Source organism: Cygnus atratus, chromosome 6 (genome assembly GCF_013377495.2).
Source record: "Cygnus atratus isolate AKBS03 ecotype Queensland, Australia chromosome 6, CAtr_DNAZoo_HiC_assembly, whole genome shotgun sequence".
Taxonomy (NCBI): Eukaryota; Metazoa; Chordata; class Aves; order Anseriformes; family Anatidae; genus Cygnus; species Cygnus atratus.
The window spans coordinates 4,456,752-4,479,209 of record NC_066367.1 but is presented as its reverse complement, the minus strand read 5'-3'; the positions used below and the strand labels follow the sequence as shown (position 1 = coordinate 4,479,209).

General features: G+C 39.0%; 1 protein-coding gene across 1 annotated transcript in view; it reads right to left on the bottom strand.

Moving 5' to 3' along the window:
• COL5A2 (collagen type V alpha 2 chain) overlaps positions 1 to 12,391 on the bottom strand; it is a 54,413-nt gene extending 42,022 nt beyond the window's left edge. The window contains exons 1-8 of the mRNA XM_050711644.1: positions 12,280 to 12,391; positions 10,680 to 10,904; positions 9,050 to 9,063; positions 6,908 to 6,964; positions 6,173 to 6,205; positions 5,455 to 5,508; positions 1,841 to 1,951; positions 105 to 182 (exon numbers count right to left, since the gene is read on the bottom strand). Coding sequence (XP_050567601.1) covers positions 105 to 182; positions 1,841 to 1,951; positions 5,455 to 5,508; positions 6,173 to 6,205; positions 6,908 to 6,964; positions 9,050 to 9,063; positions 10,680 to 10,904; positions 12,280 to 12,391 — 684 coding nt within the window. The remainder of the gene's footprint in view (positions 1 to 104; positions 183 to 1,840; positions 1,952 to 5,454; positions 5,509 to 6,172; positions 6,206 to 6,907; positions 6,965 to 9,049; positions 9,064 to 10,679; positions 10,905 to 12,279) is intronic.
• Between the last annotated feature and the right edge of the window lie 10,067 nt (positions 12,392 to 22,458).

Sequence of the window (22,458 nt, the reverse complement as noted above, 5' to 3'; positions counted from 1 at the left end):
CAGGTTCTAGATGTATAGGATGTTGAACAGAATTCTACTTTTGGTTTTTGTATATGCACTTCACTTCAGACTTTTTCTACAGTACAGGGCTAATCTGGTCTTACCACTGCACCGGGCATCAGTCCCATCTGACTACCAAGTCCAGATTTCTCATCCAGTCCTGCCATCTGAGCTGCAAATGGCTGAAAAAAATAGGATGGGTGATTTTAGGTGTCGGTCACATTGATGATTCACAAGGCAAAATTCTATGCAACTAACTTTCCATTTCTTACATTGGCTTTGCAGCACTCACAAGTAAATTCTTATTTCAGTCATTAAAGTCTTCTTTCCTATACATTTGACGTGGTTTAAGGCATCAAAAAAACAGTCAAATGCATCATGCTGTCTGCTTACTATTCTGACTGTACACCCACTTTAATAATAAACAAATGGGAAGATGACCTAAAAAGAGGAAAGCTTCCCATGAAAATAATTAGATTTCTTTCACTGCCCTCAGATATGAATCACACCTTAGCGTCACCTGCAATTTACTTCTTTTCTTCTAAGACTGATTTGTTTTCACTTACTGTGCTTCAAGTTCAGAAACATCTGAAATTAAATGAAAATGTAGCCAATTTTATGACTGCATATTAGTATTTTGACTGTGTTGCCCTTATCCAGCAAAGTCGAAGGCCACTGCTGTTCATTCATGACAAATGAGTTAAAGCAAGGAGAACTCTCAGACATTCTTCCATTTTCGTGCTTGCAGACGTAGTTGAAATCAACAGTTTTATTTTGTTTGGTTCAGAGACAGATCCTCGCTCACGGCAGGTCAGAGCTTAGAATGTCTGAGAACAAGCTACAGCACATATGGATATTCAGGTCTTCTGAGACTCATCTCCAAACACACTTTCTTAAAGACTGGAGATTGCCTAACTTCAGAAACAGAAACATAAAACAAAAATGCCTTAAATTTCTGGCCAGACCTAGTTTTCCGTATTTTTTGTGGAAATTTATGAAGGATGGTGGTCTATCACCCATCCTGGTTCTTCTGCAGTTCTCTGTGCTGAAGAGATTAAATTGGGCTAAACCTGCTAGATTTAGGACTATTTGAAAAGTTGTTTAAATCAAGACATGTTGCTCAAACTTGCAGGCTGTTGGCCTATCTAATATTCCAGCTAATAATCCAGTTTACTGGAGCAGTATAATGAAAGTTTTCAGTAATGTTGCAGGACCAATGGAGGTAAAAATAAAAACAGCTACCTTCCAAATAGAAACAAACATTTAACTGAATATACTTCAGAAATTCACGTATGTATTTCATTATCAATCATAATTAGTCTTCCACAGAATTTGGGGGGAAAAAAAATAAATAAGCCTTGCAGAATGCATTTTCCATATCTAGGGCTGGTTAACATGGCTTTCCATAGATAATTTCTGACTTAATCATCTAAGTGTTGTTCTGATTAATTTCAGCAAGAAATAGACTTGACCACATTTTAATTGCCCCATTGATTATTTCCTGAAATATAATCTTTTTTTTTTCTTCTTCTGTATTCCTGATTTAGTTTATCAATTTCCCTGAACCCTTGCATTTAATAGAACCCTACTTAGATTTAGGCACCTTGGCTTTTCTAATTGTTAAAATACATTGTGAAAGGTGTGTCCTTTCAGAGCTTTTCAGCGTGTTCCAATTTTCAGCAAAACTTGCATTGCTGCTAGCCGCTGCCCCTCATTATTGAGAGGCAGGAATGATGAACATAGTTTTCTGTATTTGCTGAAGCATAGAGAAGTTACTCTGTATCATTTGAACCTATCCAGACACTCCTCTGCTTTCTGTCAAACCAACTGAAAAACTTACCCTGCTTAGTCCGTCTGGTCCTGGGTGGGTAGGATGTCCGGGAGGACCAGGGTCACCAGGCTGGCCAGGGATACCAGGTTCCCCATCAATCCCTTGAGGACCACGAGGACCCTAGAAAGAAAATAATAAATGCAGAGTGTGCGCACAGGTATTCAGGAGAAGCCTTATAAATGGCAAATGGTCTCATTTGTGATAAAATCCAAATTTGCAAAGAAAGATCTTCAAAAAAAACATCCATCAACATCTATTCTTACTTTCAGATCCGTAGCACTGACTAAAGTGAGTTATGAATCCAGCACACAAGTAAATTGGAGCAATTTCTCTCAAAGGCTATTCTAGAAACTTAGGCTTCCTATAACTTCATATTCGGGTATACTATTCCTGATAAACTGCTGTGCATTATATAGCACATCAAGAATTTATTTATAAAATACAGATAGCTCAAGTTTGCACACATACATAATACACACACAGAAAATTCCAGCAAGACTGATTTCTGCAACCTCGACATCACAAATGGTTTAGCTCATACTATTACTGAATTTCCAACACTTACTGCCAAAAATGCAGAGTAACTCCCTTGGTGTTGATGTTCTCTCTAATTAGTGTTTGCAGAATAGGTTGGGAGGCTATCCCATTGCTTCCATTTTTATTGTTCACTTTTGATTCCTAAACTGCATTCATCTTATGATGACAATGCAGTTGTGTCAGAACCAAAATTAAACACAGAAGCAGCTAATAAGACATTAATGGAACAAAATCAATGGCAGTATGGCCAATACATATATACTTCAATCATAAGTATGGACTTCAAATTAATTGTCACACTTGCCTTCTTCATTTGGAAGAAAAATGCTGGAAAAGAGTGAGGAAAAAAATTACACTGTATAATGAGCTCTTCTACATTAAGAATCCTTACACAGAAAACTTTGGAAGCCTGGCTCAATGACTCATCTTTACAAACACAATCAGACAGATTGCTTGTATTTCCATGAGATGAGGAATGTATTGCCATGCAGTGGAACTTAGGGTCTGAACTAGTATAGTTTGAACTAGTACAGCGTGCACTTTAAAGAAAAAGCATTCTTTGGGAAAGAGCTACATTGACATAGTACTGACAATAGGATTCCTGGAAACTCTCAGCAAACAAGCTAATTTTTTCCTCTTATTTCTCAATATATCTTTATGACCTGAATTTCTATATGCCTGGTAATCTAAGGACATTTTTTTCGTATCAAATACACATATACTTGCAGAACATGAGTTGTAAACAGATGCTATTCTGAAACTAATGTACAGATTGCTGCATGTTGGATAGGAACAGAAGGTTCTTTCAAAAAACTTTATTATCTAGTATTTCTATCAAAAATATAACTATACACTGCCAAACCTAAAAGTGTATAATGTCTGAAGGAGGAAAAGCGTAAGCTGTCTTCTTTCCTTTATTCTCAGCACAAAAGGAAAACACAGCTACGCATTACAGAAAAAAAAAAAAACAGATTTGCCTAAAAGAATTCATCAGACTTCTATAAAATAACTAGTTATTTTCAACACCCAAACTGAGATGCATTAACAAGATCTGATTTAGAAAAAGGAATATTCTTTTTAGTTCCGTCTTAGGAAAGGAACTACTTTTTTAGTTACCAATCCTGCTTCAAGAGCAACACTGCAACCACCCCTACCTCAAAACCCCAAAAGTCCCTGAAAAGCTTGTTTGTATTTATAGCTGATAACTAACTGATGGTGTATAACCAAATTGTATTGTATTTTAATAAAATATTGATTATAATTAATAATATATATGAATTTATATGCGTATTAAAAACCTTTCATCATCTTCCACCAGCTCATGATAGTGAGGTTTAACAAATATATTAAAACCGTAGCACAAGCCACAAGGTGGCATCCTTTAAACATGTATTCAGGATAATGACAGTTTAATAATTCTGGCCCGTTGCTGCTGCTGGTCAGGAAACATTAGTACAGATTTTGCCTGTAATGGAATAAAAGGAAATGCAATTCACAGTAGAGCACTTTGAAACTACTATCTATTTTACTGCTACTTCAATTACAATCTAGTATAAAAGCATACTGAAAAAAAATGCACTGATGGTTCTGAGCATGCTCAAGATTATTTTCTGTCTTCAAAGGATTAGTTGTAATTACATGTAATTGTATCACACTCTAAAACTCCCCCTCCCCAGATGTATTTTGTAAATCCAAACACACTCTAGCCTTGCTGTTTCTCTCTCACTGTTATGCTACCAAAGAATTTGAAATAAATTACATGCTAATAGTCCCAAATTCACAAATCCTGCACTAGCAGCCACTCCCTATCTAAAGTACTACTCTTTGCTCTCTGATCTATACCCTGACACACACAGTCTCACCAAAACCTTTGACATTATGTTTTCAAAGAAGCTGACTGGTTCCTAATGCCTTGATATCCCTTCAAAGCACTGTTAATAATGAACGTCAAAGCAACTCAAAACTTTTCACAGCCTTTTGATATTTTAAGTGTTTCTAGCCACCACTCTGTAAAGACACACAAGGAACTCATGGCACAGGACCAGAAATTTAGTGTCTCGTTGATAAACTTGCACTCTGGGAAGACACTTCAGATATCTCTGCAAACACAGTTGAGATTCCTCTGCAAATGACAAGGTTTCACAATTACTCCAAGAATTCTTTTATGTATCTTGATAGCAATTCATCAGACAAAGGTCTTAAGGTGATCCAGAGAGGAGCAGTGGCTTGGCATCCAACTCAAAGAGGCTACACACTTATTCCATGTCTTTAGAAGCACTGTCATTACCATCTATGAACAACAGGCATTCACTGGAGGAACAGCAAAAAGAGTCAATTTTAGACCTATGCCTAAAACACAGCTCTGTTATTCAAGCAAAATACGTTAAGTATTGACTTGCTCTCTCCTGAGGGATAGGAAAATATCCACATAGAAATTACAATGATACTATTCTTTAAAGCCTGCTAAAAACAGCTTCTGCATTTTGCCCTAGCTTTTTCAAAAGGAACGTGTCGTCTTTGGTATTTTCAGCACTCCCTTTTGGCCTTTCTGTGGTTCTCCACATGCAGACGCTGAAATTCCCTTATGAAGTCTTTATTTCCACTGAGCAATCTTGATTATATTATTCACCAGCATACCAACATATGTAGTCACATATTAACTCCTGCTAACTTCCTGAGCTTTGTCTTCTCTGAAATACTGATCCACAAAGTCCACACAGCTGCTGATACACAACAGAAACCAGCAACAAAAAAAACAGCAAGTTCTTAAAACAGAGGAAGATGATGTTCTAGATTTCTTTTTTTTTTTTGTCTTTTAAATCCTGGAGAAAACTGTACTCTGAGACACTGCTTCAAGTAACTGTTGAAAAACTATGGCTTTTAGTGGAAATACTGCTAAGTTTCTATCAGTTATCTCAGAACATCCAGAGATGGTGAGATATAAATATTTTTTCTGTTTGTTAGTTAATTCTTGGAAGATATGAGGAAAGCTCTGGTAACTCTCAAAGACATGGAGAAAGTTCAAAGCCATCTAACCTCTTAAGGTTAGTCCAGAACTTAATTTTTAAAAATATTTAATAACTTACAGGTCTTCCCTTAGGTCCTCGTTCTCCTCGTGGTCCTTGTGAACCTGGAGGTCCCTAAAAGAAAGTTTAGAAATATTGAACACCTCTTAAAGTAGCTAATGACTTATAAAGCTCTGAAGATATGAAACACCATGCTTATTTGAAAATTAATTTTTGATTTTTTTCCCCCACATGATCATAAAGGAAACAGCTATGACCACTGAATATTCAGTTATCTCTTCTCAAATGCACATTGCCTGAATGGAACAGAACCAGGATGCAGAGATCTACAAAATGGTTTCATATCTCACATGCTCCATAGCTTAATTTAGCACAGGTTTTCTGAATGCTGAAGTCTATCAATAGTGAGTTGCACAGGTCTGAGACGCCCTTCCTGCTAGTCCAGAACTGCTCTCTGCTTAGTTGCAGCTGGAGAGCATACTGCATCTCCTTCTACTCCTGTTAGAAAAGCATTCCCCAGCAACAACCTTGCTCAAAGGTCCTCAGACATGCATGTTCTACAAGCACACATTCATTTGTTTAGGGCATTGGCTGACCTGACACTAGTACAAAATCCCATAATTTTGATACCTCCTCAAATTCAGCAGTTTGGCAGACAATGCCCCCTATCACATGCATGGAAGATTCTTCCTTCACATCATTCTCACAATACAAAACAGAAGTGGCAGAAAGTGGAAAATGCTATCATCAGAGAAACAGAAGTTCAGAAAATACTCACTGCAGGTCCTGGGCGGCCTCGTATTCCAGAAACCTAAAGAAGGCAATAGAAATTAAAGTTACCACACAATGTTATGCCTATAACGAAGTATCATTGTTATTCTATACAAAGGGAAAATAAAAAAAAATAAAAAAAAAAGTGAGATAAATAAGTGAATGAAAATGATTTAGTCTCAATTATTTACGTAGTCTTTTGTCTCCACACTTTAAAGAAGGAATGGTTAGGCATTGTAACAGGCTGCTCAGGGAGGTGGTGGGTTTCCATCCCTGGAGGTGTTTAAAAGATATGCGGATGTGGCACTTAGGGACCTGGTTTAGCAGTGGACTTTAGCATGTTTTTGAGTGTTAGATGATGGTTGAAGTTGACAATCTTATGGGTCTTTTCCAACGTAAATGATTCTATAATTCCAGAAATGTATAACAATAAAGATAGAAAGGGAGAATTTGTATCGTTTTCCCTAATGTTTCTACTCTTTCCGAACACTAATATACCACCATACCTCCACAGAATTTAACTATAAAGATTATGACACTTTTAACTCTAAAATTCTTTTCCCAAAATGCAAATGACAGGCATTTCCAATGTTACATATGTGACACAGGGTAATTCATTCCACACCTTTCACTACCAGCCTGTACATTTGTATTGCATTTCTTTAATTGCTGCAATTCTGTCTTAAGCACTGAAATGTACACTTCTAGGGGGTGTAGATAAATGAAGAAAAAATGGACTCACAGGTGGCACTATTCCAGGTTCTCCTTTTTGCCCCTGTAGGAAAAGGATGCAAAAACATCAGATGGCAGAAAACAAGTGAAATTAACAGTAACAGTTTCACCAATATAATTCCTGTGACTGTGACAAATGCAGAGACTTTTCTAAGGATACAACTGTGACTAAATTAAAGTCCCTGCAATAGTTAATCCACACTATTTTAATGAGTACAGACACTGATTAAATGAAGGCTATAAATTAACTGAGTTTCTGTAACTGCTCAACATGCTGGATGAAAAAAAGACACAAAGTTAGAAATGACCATGATGTTTTTTTAAGTAGTAGAAAACATGCTGCCGCTCTGTTATGGGATGATTTGATTCAGTTGAAATGCAAAGCCCACAGCAGCATTCAGATGCCATTTCTTCAAGACATTAAATTAGAATTAATAACATGGACATACAAAACCTGCATGTCCACCCGCAACATAGGGACAGAATACAAAGCAAAGTTGCATGACCTCAGAATGAAGGGGATTGCATTTAGCAGTTGACTTTTCTGTGTGCTGAATGTGTTCACAATGATTACACATTAAATAAAATAACTGGATTTAGACCTACTGGTGGTAACCATTTTATTAAGAGAAAATGAGGGCTTTGTAAACATACAAAATTTCCTGCCTCATTTAGCAAGTAGTGAGCTGGTCACAGTCCATTTATTTCCACAAACTACCTCTCCAGAGAGAGATACTCAGTTTTAATGAGAGTATATACTTGATAACCTAAAATTAATTTCAATTACTTCTTGAGGCTGCTTACCATCTCAGAAACTCATTTATCAGAATGCATTTTAATTTCTCCTATAAGAATAGATCTTCTCCGCATTTAATTGCACACCGTAAGCTGTGATGCCTGTGGAAGCGTGGCTCTTTGCAGGAACACATCGTTGCAGTCCTTTGGCAGTGCCAGGACCACGCGTCCCCATCCTGCACTCAGACATTCCCAGCACCTACAGAGCTGTCTGTCAGAGGGGACCTGCATGAGCCCTCAGGTACCAGCTGCCAATGTTTTACTTAGCGGTGCCTCAAACATAGTCATGATGTGATGCAAGCTGCCTGGGGCACCCTGAACTAATAGCACAGTGAAAGCACGAAGGGTGTCAAAAAATTACCATTTTTAACTATGGTTTCGTACCTTTAAATATGGCTGATGAGTATTTTTATGATATTTGGGCAATCCTCTAGTGATTTATACAAAGCCCCATTTATTCATGGCCAAGTATATAGATTTAAATATATCAGCAAATGTAAGAAAAACAAAGTTATTATTAAAAACATGATTTAGATCAAAGAGCGGTGTAAAACATTTTGAAAAACTTGAATTTGGAGGTATAACTTTATGATAGAGCTCATCACATCAGTGCCCTGGGATACCAGAAGTAAGGCAGAACAGATCTGGGGCATGTTTGCCTACCAGTAGAAGGTGTCATATAGGTTCCTGCAATTACATCTGGCCTTAGGTGCAGCGATAAGCAAGATGGGCTGCAAAGCTGATGATGTACCAGCCATGCACGATATCTCAGGGGCTGCTCTGCCCTATATGCAGTAGTGCAACAGCTATCTTGTGATTGTTACCCGAATTACGTGTAGTTTAAAGCCAACACCAGGACGTCTAGACAAGATGCAGTAATGCCTTGCACCTGAATATAAGACATACCTCCAGCACAAAGTGTCAACAAATACAGCAGGAATGTTTAAAGAGTGGTTGTGCTACCTAGTGCACACTGGGCAGCTAAGTTTCAGCAAAACCAAGCTGAAAGTTTTAGGACTTTGACTTCTAATAAAATGGTGGTCCCTTCCATCATTCTGTGGCACTGCTAGATATGAAACAACCAAACTACTTAAACTGGAATTCCTTTGATGTAGACAGCAGGGATTTTCAGTCAGGGGATTCTCTATATTAAGGCTAGGATTTTTTGCCTGCATCCCAGGATTTTTTCCATGAAGATTTGCTTCTTCCCATCTTGAGGAAGAATAAGAGAAAAAGAATTAATTCCTTTTACAAGAGCTTATATTTATTTACTGTAAAGCGCTCCAAGGAGATGCAAGAGACTTTTTAACATTTGTAATATGTTTAAAAATAAGTAAATAAATAAAGGAAGTCTTACCTTTCTTCCTCTACCTATTAAAAGGGATAAAAGAAGAAAAGAGAAACAATTAATGTTTTTATTCCAAGAGACAGACATGGTAACAGTTGAGTGAAGGTGTTACAACTAGAACCATCCCAGATCCTGGATGCACAGAGGCCTGGAGAAGGTCCCAGAGATACACATACTCCCTCGTTTGTGTGTGAGGAACCAGAAAGGTTTCAGTGATGTCCCTGACCCTCAGCCTTTTTCAGCATTGCAAAGATAAGAAGCGACACTTCAGGAATGCAGAACGCCCAATGGGGAACTCTCAGAAGCTTTTAGCACTGGCTGAATGGTTGGCAGTCAAGTCAAACAAAGTTTTATTACAGATTTGCATACAAGCAATGCTGATGGATCCACAACATACAACACAGTATTTTTCAAAAGACAGAGCTGACTGGAGGGTCTGTGACTTTTTTTTGTTAAAGTTTTGCAATATCACACATGCCTGAATTCAGAGCCATGTAGCCACACTCATATCCACAAACATCCTTCAGAGGAATATTTTATTAACACCCTGAATAACAGTAAGGAATTCTGGAATCTTTCCATACTGCTCTTATATCTTATGGGTGTATCTGTTGGCCTTGGCCTAATGCCTCCCAAAACACAGCAGGAGGCACCATCTGTTTATTAATGCTTGCCACATCTTGCTCCATTGCTCAATTACACAAGTCCCTACCACACACTCTTCATTGCTACTTTGTTCTACACTAATTTAATCAACAGTAATTATACCTCCTGAAAAAAATAAATAAATGCTTTAATTATCATATACAGAATAGTTCAAATAATGCAACACACTGTATTAATGAATATTAATTGCAAGTTAAGAGATTTTCTCTTAGGAAAATATTTGGAGGGATTTACTTCATCCAAGTCTCTCCCAGAATTAAAAATGGACTGGAAAAGACATTATCTTGAAGGTATATCACAGAAAGTATGCAAGCAGGAAGTTAAGAATATTTTATACTAATTTTTTTCTGATGTCTCATGAGAGAATTGTGCGTCCATGTTTCACCTTGGGGAAACGCTTTATAGTGCTTACATTTCACCACTTACGTATAATGTTTACATTTATTCAGCTATTGGAGAGGCCTGGAATTGAGCTTGCTATCAAAGCACGCTCTATTTTATTATATGTCTTAGCATATTCATCTTTCAGTTCCAGATGAACCACAAAAAGAACCCAGAAAGCAACCTCCTTGAAATATCAAGATGGAATTCAGCTCAACCTCTTAGCTATAAAGCCTTTGGGCTTAATCAAATTCACAGTCAGAAGAGAACTGTTTCCAGAGCCAGCTCAGGTGCAAACCAAGACAGAAAACAGCTGCCAAGTATTTACTCTCTTCAGATTTAAACTTTCACAATGGAAATACTATTAGAAATTTCAGTATCGTGAGATTCCTACTTCTTTGGGCTGATTTTAGGGAACTTTAACCTCACCACCAATCTTCCTGCATATTCCGACTTGAAATTGGGAACAGATCTAGATTTCATCAGGGTCTCCCTATCCCATTTTGAACCCCAGCAGAGCAAATTTCCTTCTCAAGGCCAGCCTGACTGGTTCTCCTTTCAAAAAAAAAAGTGAACTGGAAAGCAATCTTACCAATGCCATTGTCAAAATCTCGTGTTGTATGGGGACACACAGGACAGCACTCCCCTGGGGGCACCTGTGGGTTCTCACACTCCAGCACATCTTGACACTGGATTTCATCGCAAAGAATAGCTCCGTTGTCACAGACGCAAATTTGGCAAGGCGAGGGCTTCCAAATATCCCTGTTCAGGTACATCTGGCCATTCTGAGTGCAGGCGATTTCTTCACCATCTTCTCCTGGAAAAAGAGTGAGGATATGTAAAGCATTTTCCAACTGTGAAATCAAAGGAGCATTAGGACGAGGATGAGGAAAGAGCAGGTCTGGAGATGAAAAGCAGCACCACATACATGAAGAAAACAGTCCACCAGCATAGTTGAAGTTAATATATAACCACCATATGAAATACCAGTCATCTTAAATGTCTTTCTTATTTTACCATCTTATTTCTCAGTCAAGGGGAAGTAAAATGGAGTTGTTGTGGAGAGGCACAACCCCACCACATGGTCTCAAATGTATATTGCCTTAGGAGTCTGGGTGCCTTTCTGCTCAGTGAGGTACTAAACTCTGCATTGACAAACTCCTGCCACATGCCAGCTCTCTGCAATGTTTGCCCACAGGGCATTAGGGCATTTTCTGGGAAAAAGGAACCTGTGATACTTTTGTAAAGAATAAAAAAGTGCTACCTGCTCCCTGCTGCAAGTACTTTACACAGCCAGACTTACAATAGTGTGGAACGGACATGGTAGAATGTTTGGTGGAAAAAAGAAAAAAAAAATCATTTATTAGGACCTTGGCATAAGGTAATATCAGCATGGAGAGTGAAATCTTCCAAATAGGACAACAGGACACCAGTGCATGCATAATTAGTTGCTATTGATATATGTTAACTACACACAAAATACCTCTTAAATATCTTAACTATACATAAAAGAACGTCCTACGTGGCCATTTATATAGGTGCAGCATCTACTGACTAAACGAATGTCCTATCTGTGTATGTATTTCTCATGTTTGTATGGAGCGCGTCCTATTTTACTAAAGTTATGCATCCTTTTTACCCTATCTACCCTTTATTTCTTTTTCTTGAATTCCATTAATTCCATTTAGAAATCCATTCAATGTAGTTCAATGTAGTTTTCCAATCTACTGTCACCAAGACGGAACGACTTCTCTAGGTTGAATTCTCTTCTCTCTCTCTCTCTTTTTTTTTTTTTTTTTTGTTCTGAGAAAACTTAAAATTTTCAAAAATTTGCCTATTTGAGGGGACATAACTGTCCCTTTAGGTATATAAGCAAACAGTCCAGATATCTGTAGTTTTTTGTTTTGGGTTGGTTTTGGTTTGGGGGCGGGGAGGAGGGGGAGTTGGTTTTTTTTTAAATAATGAAGCAATAATCTCCTCCTAAAAATAAAATACAATTTTAAAATAAAATACACTTTAAGAAAAAAAAATTCTTTGGTTGTCCAACATTTTTTTAAATGCCCTATCAGCAGAAAAGAGACTTTTTCACTTCGGCCTAATGAATATTTCATCCTCTAAAGCTCCACACAACACAAGCTCCAGCAGAAGGAATGAACTGTCCTCAGACAGTCCCCAGGCAATGGGTCCCAAACCTGCAACACAAAAACCCCAGTGCCAAGATTCCCTCCTCAGAGCCATAGGCAGCAGAGCTCTCACATGCAGCTTCCTGTGCTCCAAACAGCTCTCCTGACCTTGGGATACCATGGCAAGGATTAATCTTATTCTGGGTGGCAACTCCAGCTGACCACAGAAACCCTTCTATCAAAAATGTCTTTGAAACTGGAACAGTCTGGTTAAAATCTTGGTCTGAAGATTCCCAAACAGCTCTAACTTTGAACTGAAGTAAGACTGGGAACAGAGGTAGCTCTACATACATATTCTGGGTGCATCCCAGTAGTCAAAGATCACTATTGGCATTTTTTAAGAAAACCTGTTATTAGCATAACAATTAACAGCACTAAGCACAAGGTCAGCTTCACTGTTCTATGCATTTCTGCCCTAACTTGAACCAGATGTAAACAGAAAATCACAAAGCAATAAACAGGAACAGATTTAGGATTTCAGCTTCATGCCTTAACTCAAGTCCTGTTACTCCATCAATGTCAAAGCTCAGAGAAACGGAGCAGATGTGTCATTAACTGTTGCCTGCCATCATCAGCTTCTGCAGCTTTCCAACAGAAACTGAAATCCAAATTTATACCAGGTCATCTCCTCTCTTCAACTGGTTCATCACATACACTGACAAAACAACTCAAAGGGGTGCCACAGAAGCTCAGGAGGAAATGTTTTCAGTGTGAAGTAAAGACATCAACCAAGTGTGGTGCACAGCCCATTTAGGATACTGTGAGAATCACTTTCCAAACTGCAGAATGCATTTTGAAAAGCACTCTTCTCACTTCTCCCTTGTGTGCATGACATAAAGCACTGTCTGACATATTTAGCCTTTTTCCCCCAGATGTCTGGCATATGGTCTGTGTCTTCCTTAATGCATCACCAGTAGAACTCGCTGTGCTGTTCCAGAGCAGCAGTTTGCATAAATGAAATTTCTGAGTTACTGAGCCCAAAGTCAGCGTTCTGTCATGACTTCAAATAAACCACACAGCAACTGCTTTGGCAAATCGGAGCTGCGCCAGGTGGTGACTAGGTTCTGCCAGAGCCCTGCTCGGTGGCTGGGGAAGAGATGGGCAGGCAAAGGGAGGGGGAAAAACAGCACATACTCACTTCTGGAAATGTATTAAGAAGTCTGACTTCCTCTCAGATTGCAGATACACTGATAACTTTAAAAGAAAAGTAAATGTATTTTTTATTTCAACTCTTTTTTATCACGTTTGCTGTCTCTAGTTTTCCTTTGGGCTGTGACTGTGCTACACTAACAGTAACCTGCAGAGAGCAGATACTGCACCTCCAACTCGTCCCACAAGCACCTTTTGACTTTTCACCGTCAGATCCAAACTGTAGGCCTGTTATCCATCCATACCCAGACCAAGAAAAGCAGCAAAGGAAATTGTACTATTCTGTTTCTTCCCTGGCTTGGAAATGAACAAGTTTTTTTAATTATAGAGACTGAGTAACAAAGTATTTGTTTCACATGTTCTTTCTACCTCTGCAGTTGTAACACAAGATGCTGAACGACTCCAGAAGTCGCTTTGGAAATTGTTAATGTGGCAAAATGATTTGGTAGTCCATTAACCAATTCCTTTCTCACCAACAAGAAGTACAACTATTATTGCTATTGGACCCGACTACAGAATCCACAGGGTCACCGATCCATCTGAGTCAGGGAAAATGAGTCTCAAAGCAGCCTGCAAACACAAAAGGCAAGGTACAAAAAATACCCTATGAAAAATTTAAAGACATTCATTTGTGTGCTTGTACAAAAGGACCTTTCTGAAAGAGGTTTTCAATGAAATGCACCATGATTATAATGTGATTTTTGTTCTGTCATACATTGATCTGTTGGAATATCATTTTAGCATGAAAGAACTGCTCAACCAGAAGTCAAAAGTCATCCCCAGCTGATATATCAAATCATCATATTCAGAGACCAAGCATCAACTCTTTGTAAGTAGAAATCACATCATGGACTGACATACCCAGGCCCAGCCCCGACAACACTGAAGTTGTATACATTATTGAAGGAGAAGAAGAAAAAAAAAAAAAAAAAAAAAGAACCTCCCAGCCACTAGATGGCTGTCAAAGCCCATGAGTCACACGAGCAAAGCCCAAAGGCATCCAGCAAGGGCGTGCAAGCCACACCCTGCTTTGGGCGTTTTTGCTGGGCTTGGTCTCTTTGCAAGCAAATATCCATGTTAATTCCCCTCCTCAACGAGCCAAGGACAGGAGGAACGTTTTAAGAGAGAGCATACAAAACCACGTAAATCTTGCACTACCAGCCGTGTACCATGGTGCAAGTGCACCTGGAGATCCACCACTTGCTCACTTTTATGGCACACGTTGACTGGTGAGCAGAGCCTGGACACCAGGCTGCTCTTCCAAGGGCTGACGCAGGGGAAAGAAATGGAAATCAGAGAGTAAAGTGGGAGAAAATGGGTCTTGGTTTGTTGATAGATGAAATGGTAGGGGAAAGGGAAGGATTCAACAGTGAAGCAGCTCTATTTCATTTCACTTTTACTCGCTCAAGCAGTGACATAATTAAAGGAGCGTAAATGCTGATAGACCTACAGAGGCAGAGAACACAGCCTAACAGAGCCAGAAGAGATGATGGCTGGTCCTTTAAGCTCCGGCTGCCAGTGTTATGCTTTCTTTCTGCCAAGAGGGACTTTTTGATGCATATTCTACACTAAGTCCAGTACTTTTTTACATTGCTTAACATAAAAAGTCTAGAACAGAAAAGGAAATATTACTGAATGAAAAAGACTGGAGACAAAACAACTTCTGCAGGTAGCTTCTCATCTTTGTCAGCCTGATTCTAGACTGTGAAAAGTATATGGAAATATAAGATTGCAGTAAAATACTTAGTGTTTAAGTTAAAAAAAAAAACTGCAAGAAAACTCTAGAATATGAAAAGCTGAGTTTCAAGTTATGCATTACAACTATCTAATCCTGCTGACTCATAAAGCAGAGGTGCAGAAGAAAATCAAGGTGAAAGATAGTACGTGCTAACAGCCATTCTGCAGATGTACTGTTCTGCATGTGGACGGAGTGCCAAGAGAGGGACAAGAGTAGCTTGGTGTTAACAATGCTTGATTGCCAGCCTGCTACAACATTAGCATAGAGCTTGATGCATTTCTCATTAAATCAATGGAAAAAAACTCTTATTTACTCTTATAGGATTCACACTGCCTGACATTTTGTCTTTTGATACCTTTTTTTCTCAGTATTCTGAGTAGTTTTGAGCACTAGCCAAACCACTGTATCACACAAATTCTAATGTAAGTAACAATTATTTTGAAAATCAGATACTTCTCAGGAGTGCTGAGAAATATAAAATCTATTTTGCATTTGTTCCATAGAAAGGATTCTTCTTAATAGTGACTAGCACAGACAGCTTACAGAGGAAAAACATATATGAGGAGGAACCTGGAGTCCCTTAGCAATAATAATAATAATAAATCGATTCAGTATTCACTTAATGTGAAATATTTGACTGGCATTATCAAATCAAATTTGTGTTCAGATGTTTCCATTCAAGATGCATCATGCATCTCAATGAACTAGAAGTAATAGCAACAGCACAAGGATGCACTTAAATGCAAATAACAGCATTCTCTTAGAAAAGCTCACCAGTAACAAGGTCTTTAACACATCGTTAATTCCCTAAGAGTTACAGAAGATGAATGTCCTCTCCATGTCTTGAAAGTCAGTTAAATTCCCCTGCACAGTCAAGACAGTAAGTTAGGAATGACACATACAGACCCATCATGAGTATAGCACAGAGGACTTATTCATTATAGGACCTCAAGGTCCTACGAGGTGCACTGTGACATCTGTGTCCCCAGGCAAATCTGGTTCCAGGGACTGATTTCAGCCACATTTGAGAGACCTTGTGAGAGAGCAGGTCACTAAGGTATTGCGCTCCTGCAACTTTTGTGAATGCACAGGTTGGAAGAGAAGACAGCCCCAAGTTAGAGCCCCACCGAGGTTCCCTTGTAAAACAAGGGGATAAATCCCTTTCACGACACTTTTGGGAAAGTATTTAAAACACAAACATGTAGGAAAACAGGCTTCATCAGAAATGTTTCTTAGGAAAAGAGGAGCTTTGTGGTTTTTTTTGTTTGTTTGTTTGTTTGTTTAATTCATTCCATAAGTTCCTGCTTAAACACCTTACAGGATAACTTGCAAAGTTCATATGAAACAAATATTTTTAGAAGCATTCTACAGATTAAAGTCCAGTGGTCTTAGTTCATCACGAGATTTCAATGTGACTGTTTAGTCAGTCATCTAGAGAAAGAGCTGAAGCCCTTGTGCCTTGTTTGGGAATAATAAAAGACCCAGGGTGTATTCCTAAATAACGCAGGTAATTTTAAAACGTGTATTTTAGGAATGGAAAATTACAGAGACTCAACTGTTTTTCTTGCAAAATCCACTATCATAACATTAAGTATAAATAAATACTGCCAAGTATCAAGATGTAAGTCAGCTCCCAAGCAGGGAGTTAATTAACTGCTGAAATTGCTACAGCAGTTAACCAGAGCCTTACTGAATACATGCACTTTGCAGCTGGCCAGCTGTTCTGGCTGGCACTACAGGGAGGGATTTCACCCACCAAGGTTTGTCAACCAAGAAAACCCAACCTCCAAACTCTGAAGAGCAGTCCAGAAGCAAAAATCAATGATAAACCAATATATGTTGACTCAGGAGAAGAGAGAACCTCCCAGGTAAAGGCCTCTGAGTGTGATCTGGCTATTGGTTTTGTCTCTTCCAGAAAATTTTGCCAAAATAAATAATTCTGTTTTCCATCTCAGCACTGTGATTCAAAATTTGGATGAATGGGGAAAGCTGAAAAGCAAGAACCACGCTTAGGATATTGTTAGACTCCTCTGAATGAATTTTAACTTGATATTCTAAGAATATAACTGATTCCCCACATTTCCTTAACTGAATGGGAGCAATACTACCCCAACATTTGGTTTGTTGGTCCAGATTTCCCCTCACTCACAGGTTCACGTAGTTATGGCTCAACCACTGAGAACGATAGTTTTGCTCTTTTTTTGAATGGAAAAAGTTGATTTCCAAAACACAACAATCGAGAACAATATTTTAATTACGAGGTCCAACACATGCTGGATATGAAGGCAGAATATACTGGGAGCCCTTCTGGTAAAAAGGATTTCTCTTGCTGGTCCTACAGTGTTATCCACTGTTTCTTATACTGCTCAATTCATTAAGAGTATCTGATGGTGTTGTACCTGCATATTGACTTCATCATTCCTGAGCTAATTAATGAACAAGGCAGCCTTTCTAAAGACCCCATCTTATCCTATGGACAGGGCAGTGCACTGTAAAGATTGGTCACATTGATCTTTTTCTGTGGGTAACCTTACAGCCTTGGGTCTGTGCATAGCAGAAAAGCATTTGGTTTAACTAACTCACTAGAGTCATCCCGTAAATAAGGACAGGTGTAAAAATGTCTTTATTTTTCTCCACTGTTACTTTGGTTCAGAAGTAGAATGGCTGGTCAAATTCCTTGGTAGGAGAAAAGGTTGAAGAGGGAGTTTGAAGAGCCTGGCCTGCAGCAGTGCTCATACAAATAGTCCCTGATGACAACAATCAAGCCTCAAGTATACAGTGAGAAATGGAATTACTTCCAAATGTCTGAGGCTGCACACAGATCGTTATGTGGAGGCATTCGGGGCATGCCTGAGAAAACACTGTAGCAGATTTTGGCAGTCGGAGGAAATCAGTCAAAAGCTCAAGTCCGTAGTGGGGTGCCTGGTTTCTGCTGGAGCCCATGCTGCCACAAGCACACTGCTTGGACTTTGTCCTTCGAGGTCATCGCGGTGCAGCCAGTTCAGCCATATCCACCTGTCCCACAGTTTACTTCCCAACTCGGGGCAGGCAAACCCTAAAAGCATGCTTACCCTGGCAAATTACTAAGTTTTACTATTTCAAAAGAGGCTTGACGCAACAGAGGTCATTTGATTTTCTAAGCAAAGCATTTGAACATAGTCTTGACTCTGGTATGACAATTTTAAGTGGAATCACTTTCATTGCTGGACCCGCAGGAACAGCAGATTCTTTTGATGGAGGCACTTACAAAGAGCGTGTGCAGAAATAGTTCCAGTCTGTGGAAGCAGAGTAGGGCCAGGGCTCGGCACTGCTGAATTTTCACAAGTTCTACAATATAGGCATTGCCTTTAAAATTAAAACAGTTAAAACTGCAAGGCTGAATGCTTTGGCTTTGTTTTTGTAGCAACCATGCTCCGACAGAGGGAATTCTGGCCAACCTGATGCTGCAGATCTTATCAGGATGTAAGGAACTGTGCCTAACGTCTAAAATAGCAACATTTTAAAATGAAAATGTAATATTCTCTGTCTACTTTGGCACACTATTCTGGAATCTGTGAGCTCTTGATTTGGGTCTTTCCGAAGTCCAGTCTTAGGCTGCTGTGCACCAGTAAAAAAAATGATGCGTTTTGGCTGTGAAGAAACTTGTATCAGCAAGGCGCAGTTTCCACACTCACAGGACGTTTGGATTCCTGCGATAAATCTACAAGTGCTTCACAAGCAGCCCTCCTGGTCATCCAGCTGGCCAGAAACCGACTGCTCAGGTGATGGGGTGAGATTGCGCTGCGTCAGCTCCTGGAGAACCATTTCTGAAAGCACAAAGGGAGCTGCTTGCTGCGCAGTTGTACAGGTGCCTCGCACTGCTTTGTGTTTTCATCTCATGTCAGATGATGAGAAAATACATTTTGACACCTGAGCACTGTAAGTAACCCCTTCTATAAGCATATACTTTGCAGATTACTCCTAATAAAGAATCATAGAATAATTTTTTCATGTATATATTAAAGAATACATTGTACCATTCTCTGACAAATGAAACAGACATAAAGAGGATCCTTAATTTTGTATTAAATGTTCTTGTAACTCCTCTACCTATTATTATATTATCATCAATATTATTCCATTTTAACTTTTTTTTTTCCAACTCTAATCTTTCCTTCCTGAAGTTATATTTCATCATAGGCCCTGTAGAAATCTCCTGCCTAAATAACTTTACTCGCTTCTTCATCAATGTTTTAAAGTGTCTGATTAATGACAAGAATATAGCTTACAATTTAACTCAAAAAAAAATCATGTCAGATCTGCGATGTGTGTTTTAAAGAAAAATTACTCTATGCAGTCTAATTAGCTTAACTACCTGTGGTGAGGCTGGGAAGTAAGCTGCCATCTGCTGTGACACTAACAGTGGAGCTGGTCTGTGTGAACACCATATACCACAGCGTCAGCCTTAGCGGACTAAATCCCATGCTCAATTCTGATGGCAAACACAGAACAACCTCTTTGCTCAGGATGAGCAGATCCAGATCACTCGACCTACAGCACGTGCATCAGCTCCCTAATTTCTTGGTGGCCCATCCATTTACACACTCTGGTCTTGATCTTGACCTGAACGGCCCAAAATGGACATCTGAAAGAGCTGAAGAGTGGGCAGAAATCCCTTCTCTCTGCCTGCTGACTGTGCTCTCACTAACACAGCCCAGTACAGTTTACCTTCACTGCTGCAAGCTCACATTGCCAGCTCATGTTCTACTTGCTGTCCACACAGACCCTGGGTCATTTTCTTCAAAGCTGCTCCCCAGCAAGTCAGTCCCCAGTTCATCCTCTTCCAGATGCATTTGCCTTTGTTAAACATAGTGAGGTTTCTGTCACCCCATTTCTGTCTAGATCCCTTTAACCAGCACCCCTGCCATCCAGCATATCAGCCATTCTTCCCAATTTAGCCACCAACAAAGTATTTAAGGGTGCATGCTGAAAAAAATTAATCTTCTTGGCCCCAGCACTGACCACTGTTGGAGGTATGCCACTATTAACTAGCCACCAGCTGGTCTTTGAGCTGCCAGCCATTACTCTTTGAACTCAGCCAGCTTTTCATTAACCTTGTTGTTTTCATTCACCTTGGAGCCCTTCAGTCCATACTTTCTCAATTTGGATACAGATGCTATGGGAGACTGCATCAAAAGCCTTGCTAAACTCAAGGTAAACAATATCCACTGCCTTCCCTTTATTCACCAAGCCAATTATCTCACTGTAGAAGGCAATCAGATTTAGCCAACTTGACAGCAACAGGAAAATTCATGAAGCAGCTAGCCCCTACCTGCAAGCTGATCTTGTCTGTGTACCCACCTACCAAGCTCGGGCAAGTTCCGCTGTTCTAGTTTCATATATGCAATAATGCTCAAAGTTTGACTGACAAATTAACTACTTTGCACTGTGAAAGAGCTGGTTTGCCTTCCTTATTTTGTAGGATTTATGTCCTTTGAAGTCAGACAAAATGGGTATGGATGTTGTCTTATTACATCTAAGAGAAACACACTTGCTGCTGCCCAAACATCCTCATTCTTTGAAGCCATACACATCAAAGTTCAATAGAAACGTATCATTACATTGCCTTTTCCACAAAGCTCTTTTACATTGCGGTTTGCAAAGTGTATTCACGCAATCCCCTAAATGCATCCTCTGCTGACTAATATCACCCTCTTTTTTAACTAAAAATAAAGATTTGTAATTAGTAAGAAAAGTAAATTCCATAATTAAAAATCCTTACATTCCAACAGGCTCAGCATTTCAGACTGAAGAGAAAACCACCCAGTGCGTGGGTGGAGGAGGAAGGTACTGCTGGAAAGCTATACTCATAATATGTAGTTTGTACAGCATAGCTATTCATTTGCTGAAACTTTGGGCCTCTGAAAATAAAAAAAAGAATAGTAAGCAAGAAAGTCTTCAAAGATTCCAGCAACAAAACCTCGGTTTCTTTTCTGCTGCCATTACCTTTGCCACACTTCAGGCGGCTCGGTCAGCAACTTCTGGTTTCAAGATTATATGGAATAGGCTTTGGCAGCCCTCAGGGCATTCTAGCTGCTTTCTGCACGGCATCAGGGATGAAGGTTATAAAGGAGCAGCTTAGTTTCAAATGCAATCAAAAGTCAGTCACATATGTGAGAGAGAAAGATGGTGATTCACATACATCTCATGTCCAAGAAGAAATTTAACTTCTGCAGAAATTAAACTTGTTACTTACAGATACAGGAGTAATAAGCAATTTCCTTCTCTCAGTGTCTAAAAATAAGTGTCAATAAGCAAGAAGTGAGCAGAATCCAGTCCATTTCAATAAAGAATAGGTATGAATAATCAAAATCCTTGGGACTGAATGTCAGAGCAGGACAATTAGCATCAGACAGGAATTTTTCTACATTTTTTTTTGATTGTTGGAAAGCACCGAATTACTGAAATACCAAAGACGGTAATTTTACCAGATACATGCACTTGAAAACCCTTCTTTTTATTTTCAGAATGCTTGAAATAACATATTTCAGTCAAGAAAACATTGGCTTTGCTACAGAGATCTTTATACCAAGAAAGCCTTGTAAAAACAGACACCCAAGTCAAGTTGAGGAAAAGTGTTTTCATTGACCTGACCTGATTCTACCTTATTACTGAGTCATCAGACCTCTCAAGGTTACCTCAGTTCATCCTGAATTTCCAGCTAGGAAAGCCATGGATATTTACAAGCGGCTTCCTCTCTAACACAGACCGGTGTTTGCAACTCGCAGGATGTCTTCAAGTAGAGTTTTACATTTGCAGACCAATTTAATTTAATGTAATTCCTACTAGAAGAAGGATAAAACTAGGTCAGGGAAAGAATATCCCTACCCCATTTTCAAAGTGTTGTATAGCTTCCTTAAATTTAAGGAAGGAAGACACAGTTTCTTATTTTGCCTTTATGTAGCAGGGGGATATGGTAACATTAACTTATGCTTGTTTAAATGTACAGGTAGAGGTTGTAGGTAAAATCCACTGTGAAAGCAGAATTAGAGGTCTCTCTGCATATCTGGAGACTCCCTGTTACTGCATCTTGTGTTTGAAAAAGGTTACCTTTCTATTTTTTTTTTTCAATTTCATTTTTAACTTGGCTCTGGTATTGCCCCAATTCTTGGTCCATACATATTAAAAAAAAAAAAAAAAAAAAAAGCGATGAGCATAAAAAATGACATTGAATGTTAAAAACAAAAGTCAGCAAAGAAAAAATCCTGTCCACCCTGTCATTTAGATGCATAACATTAATAAATGTTCTTTAAAAAGATACA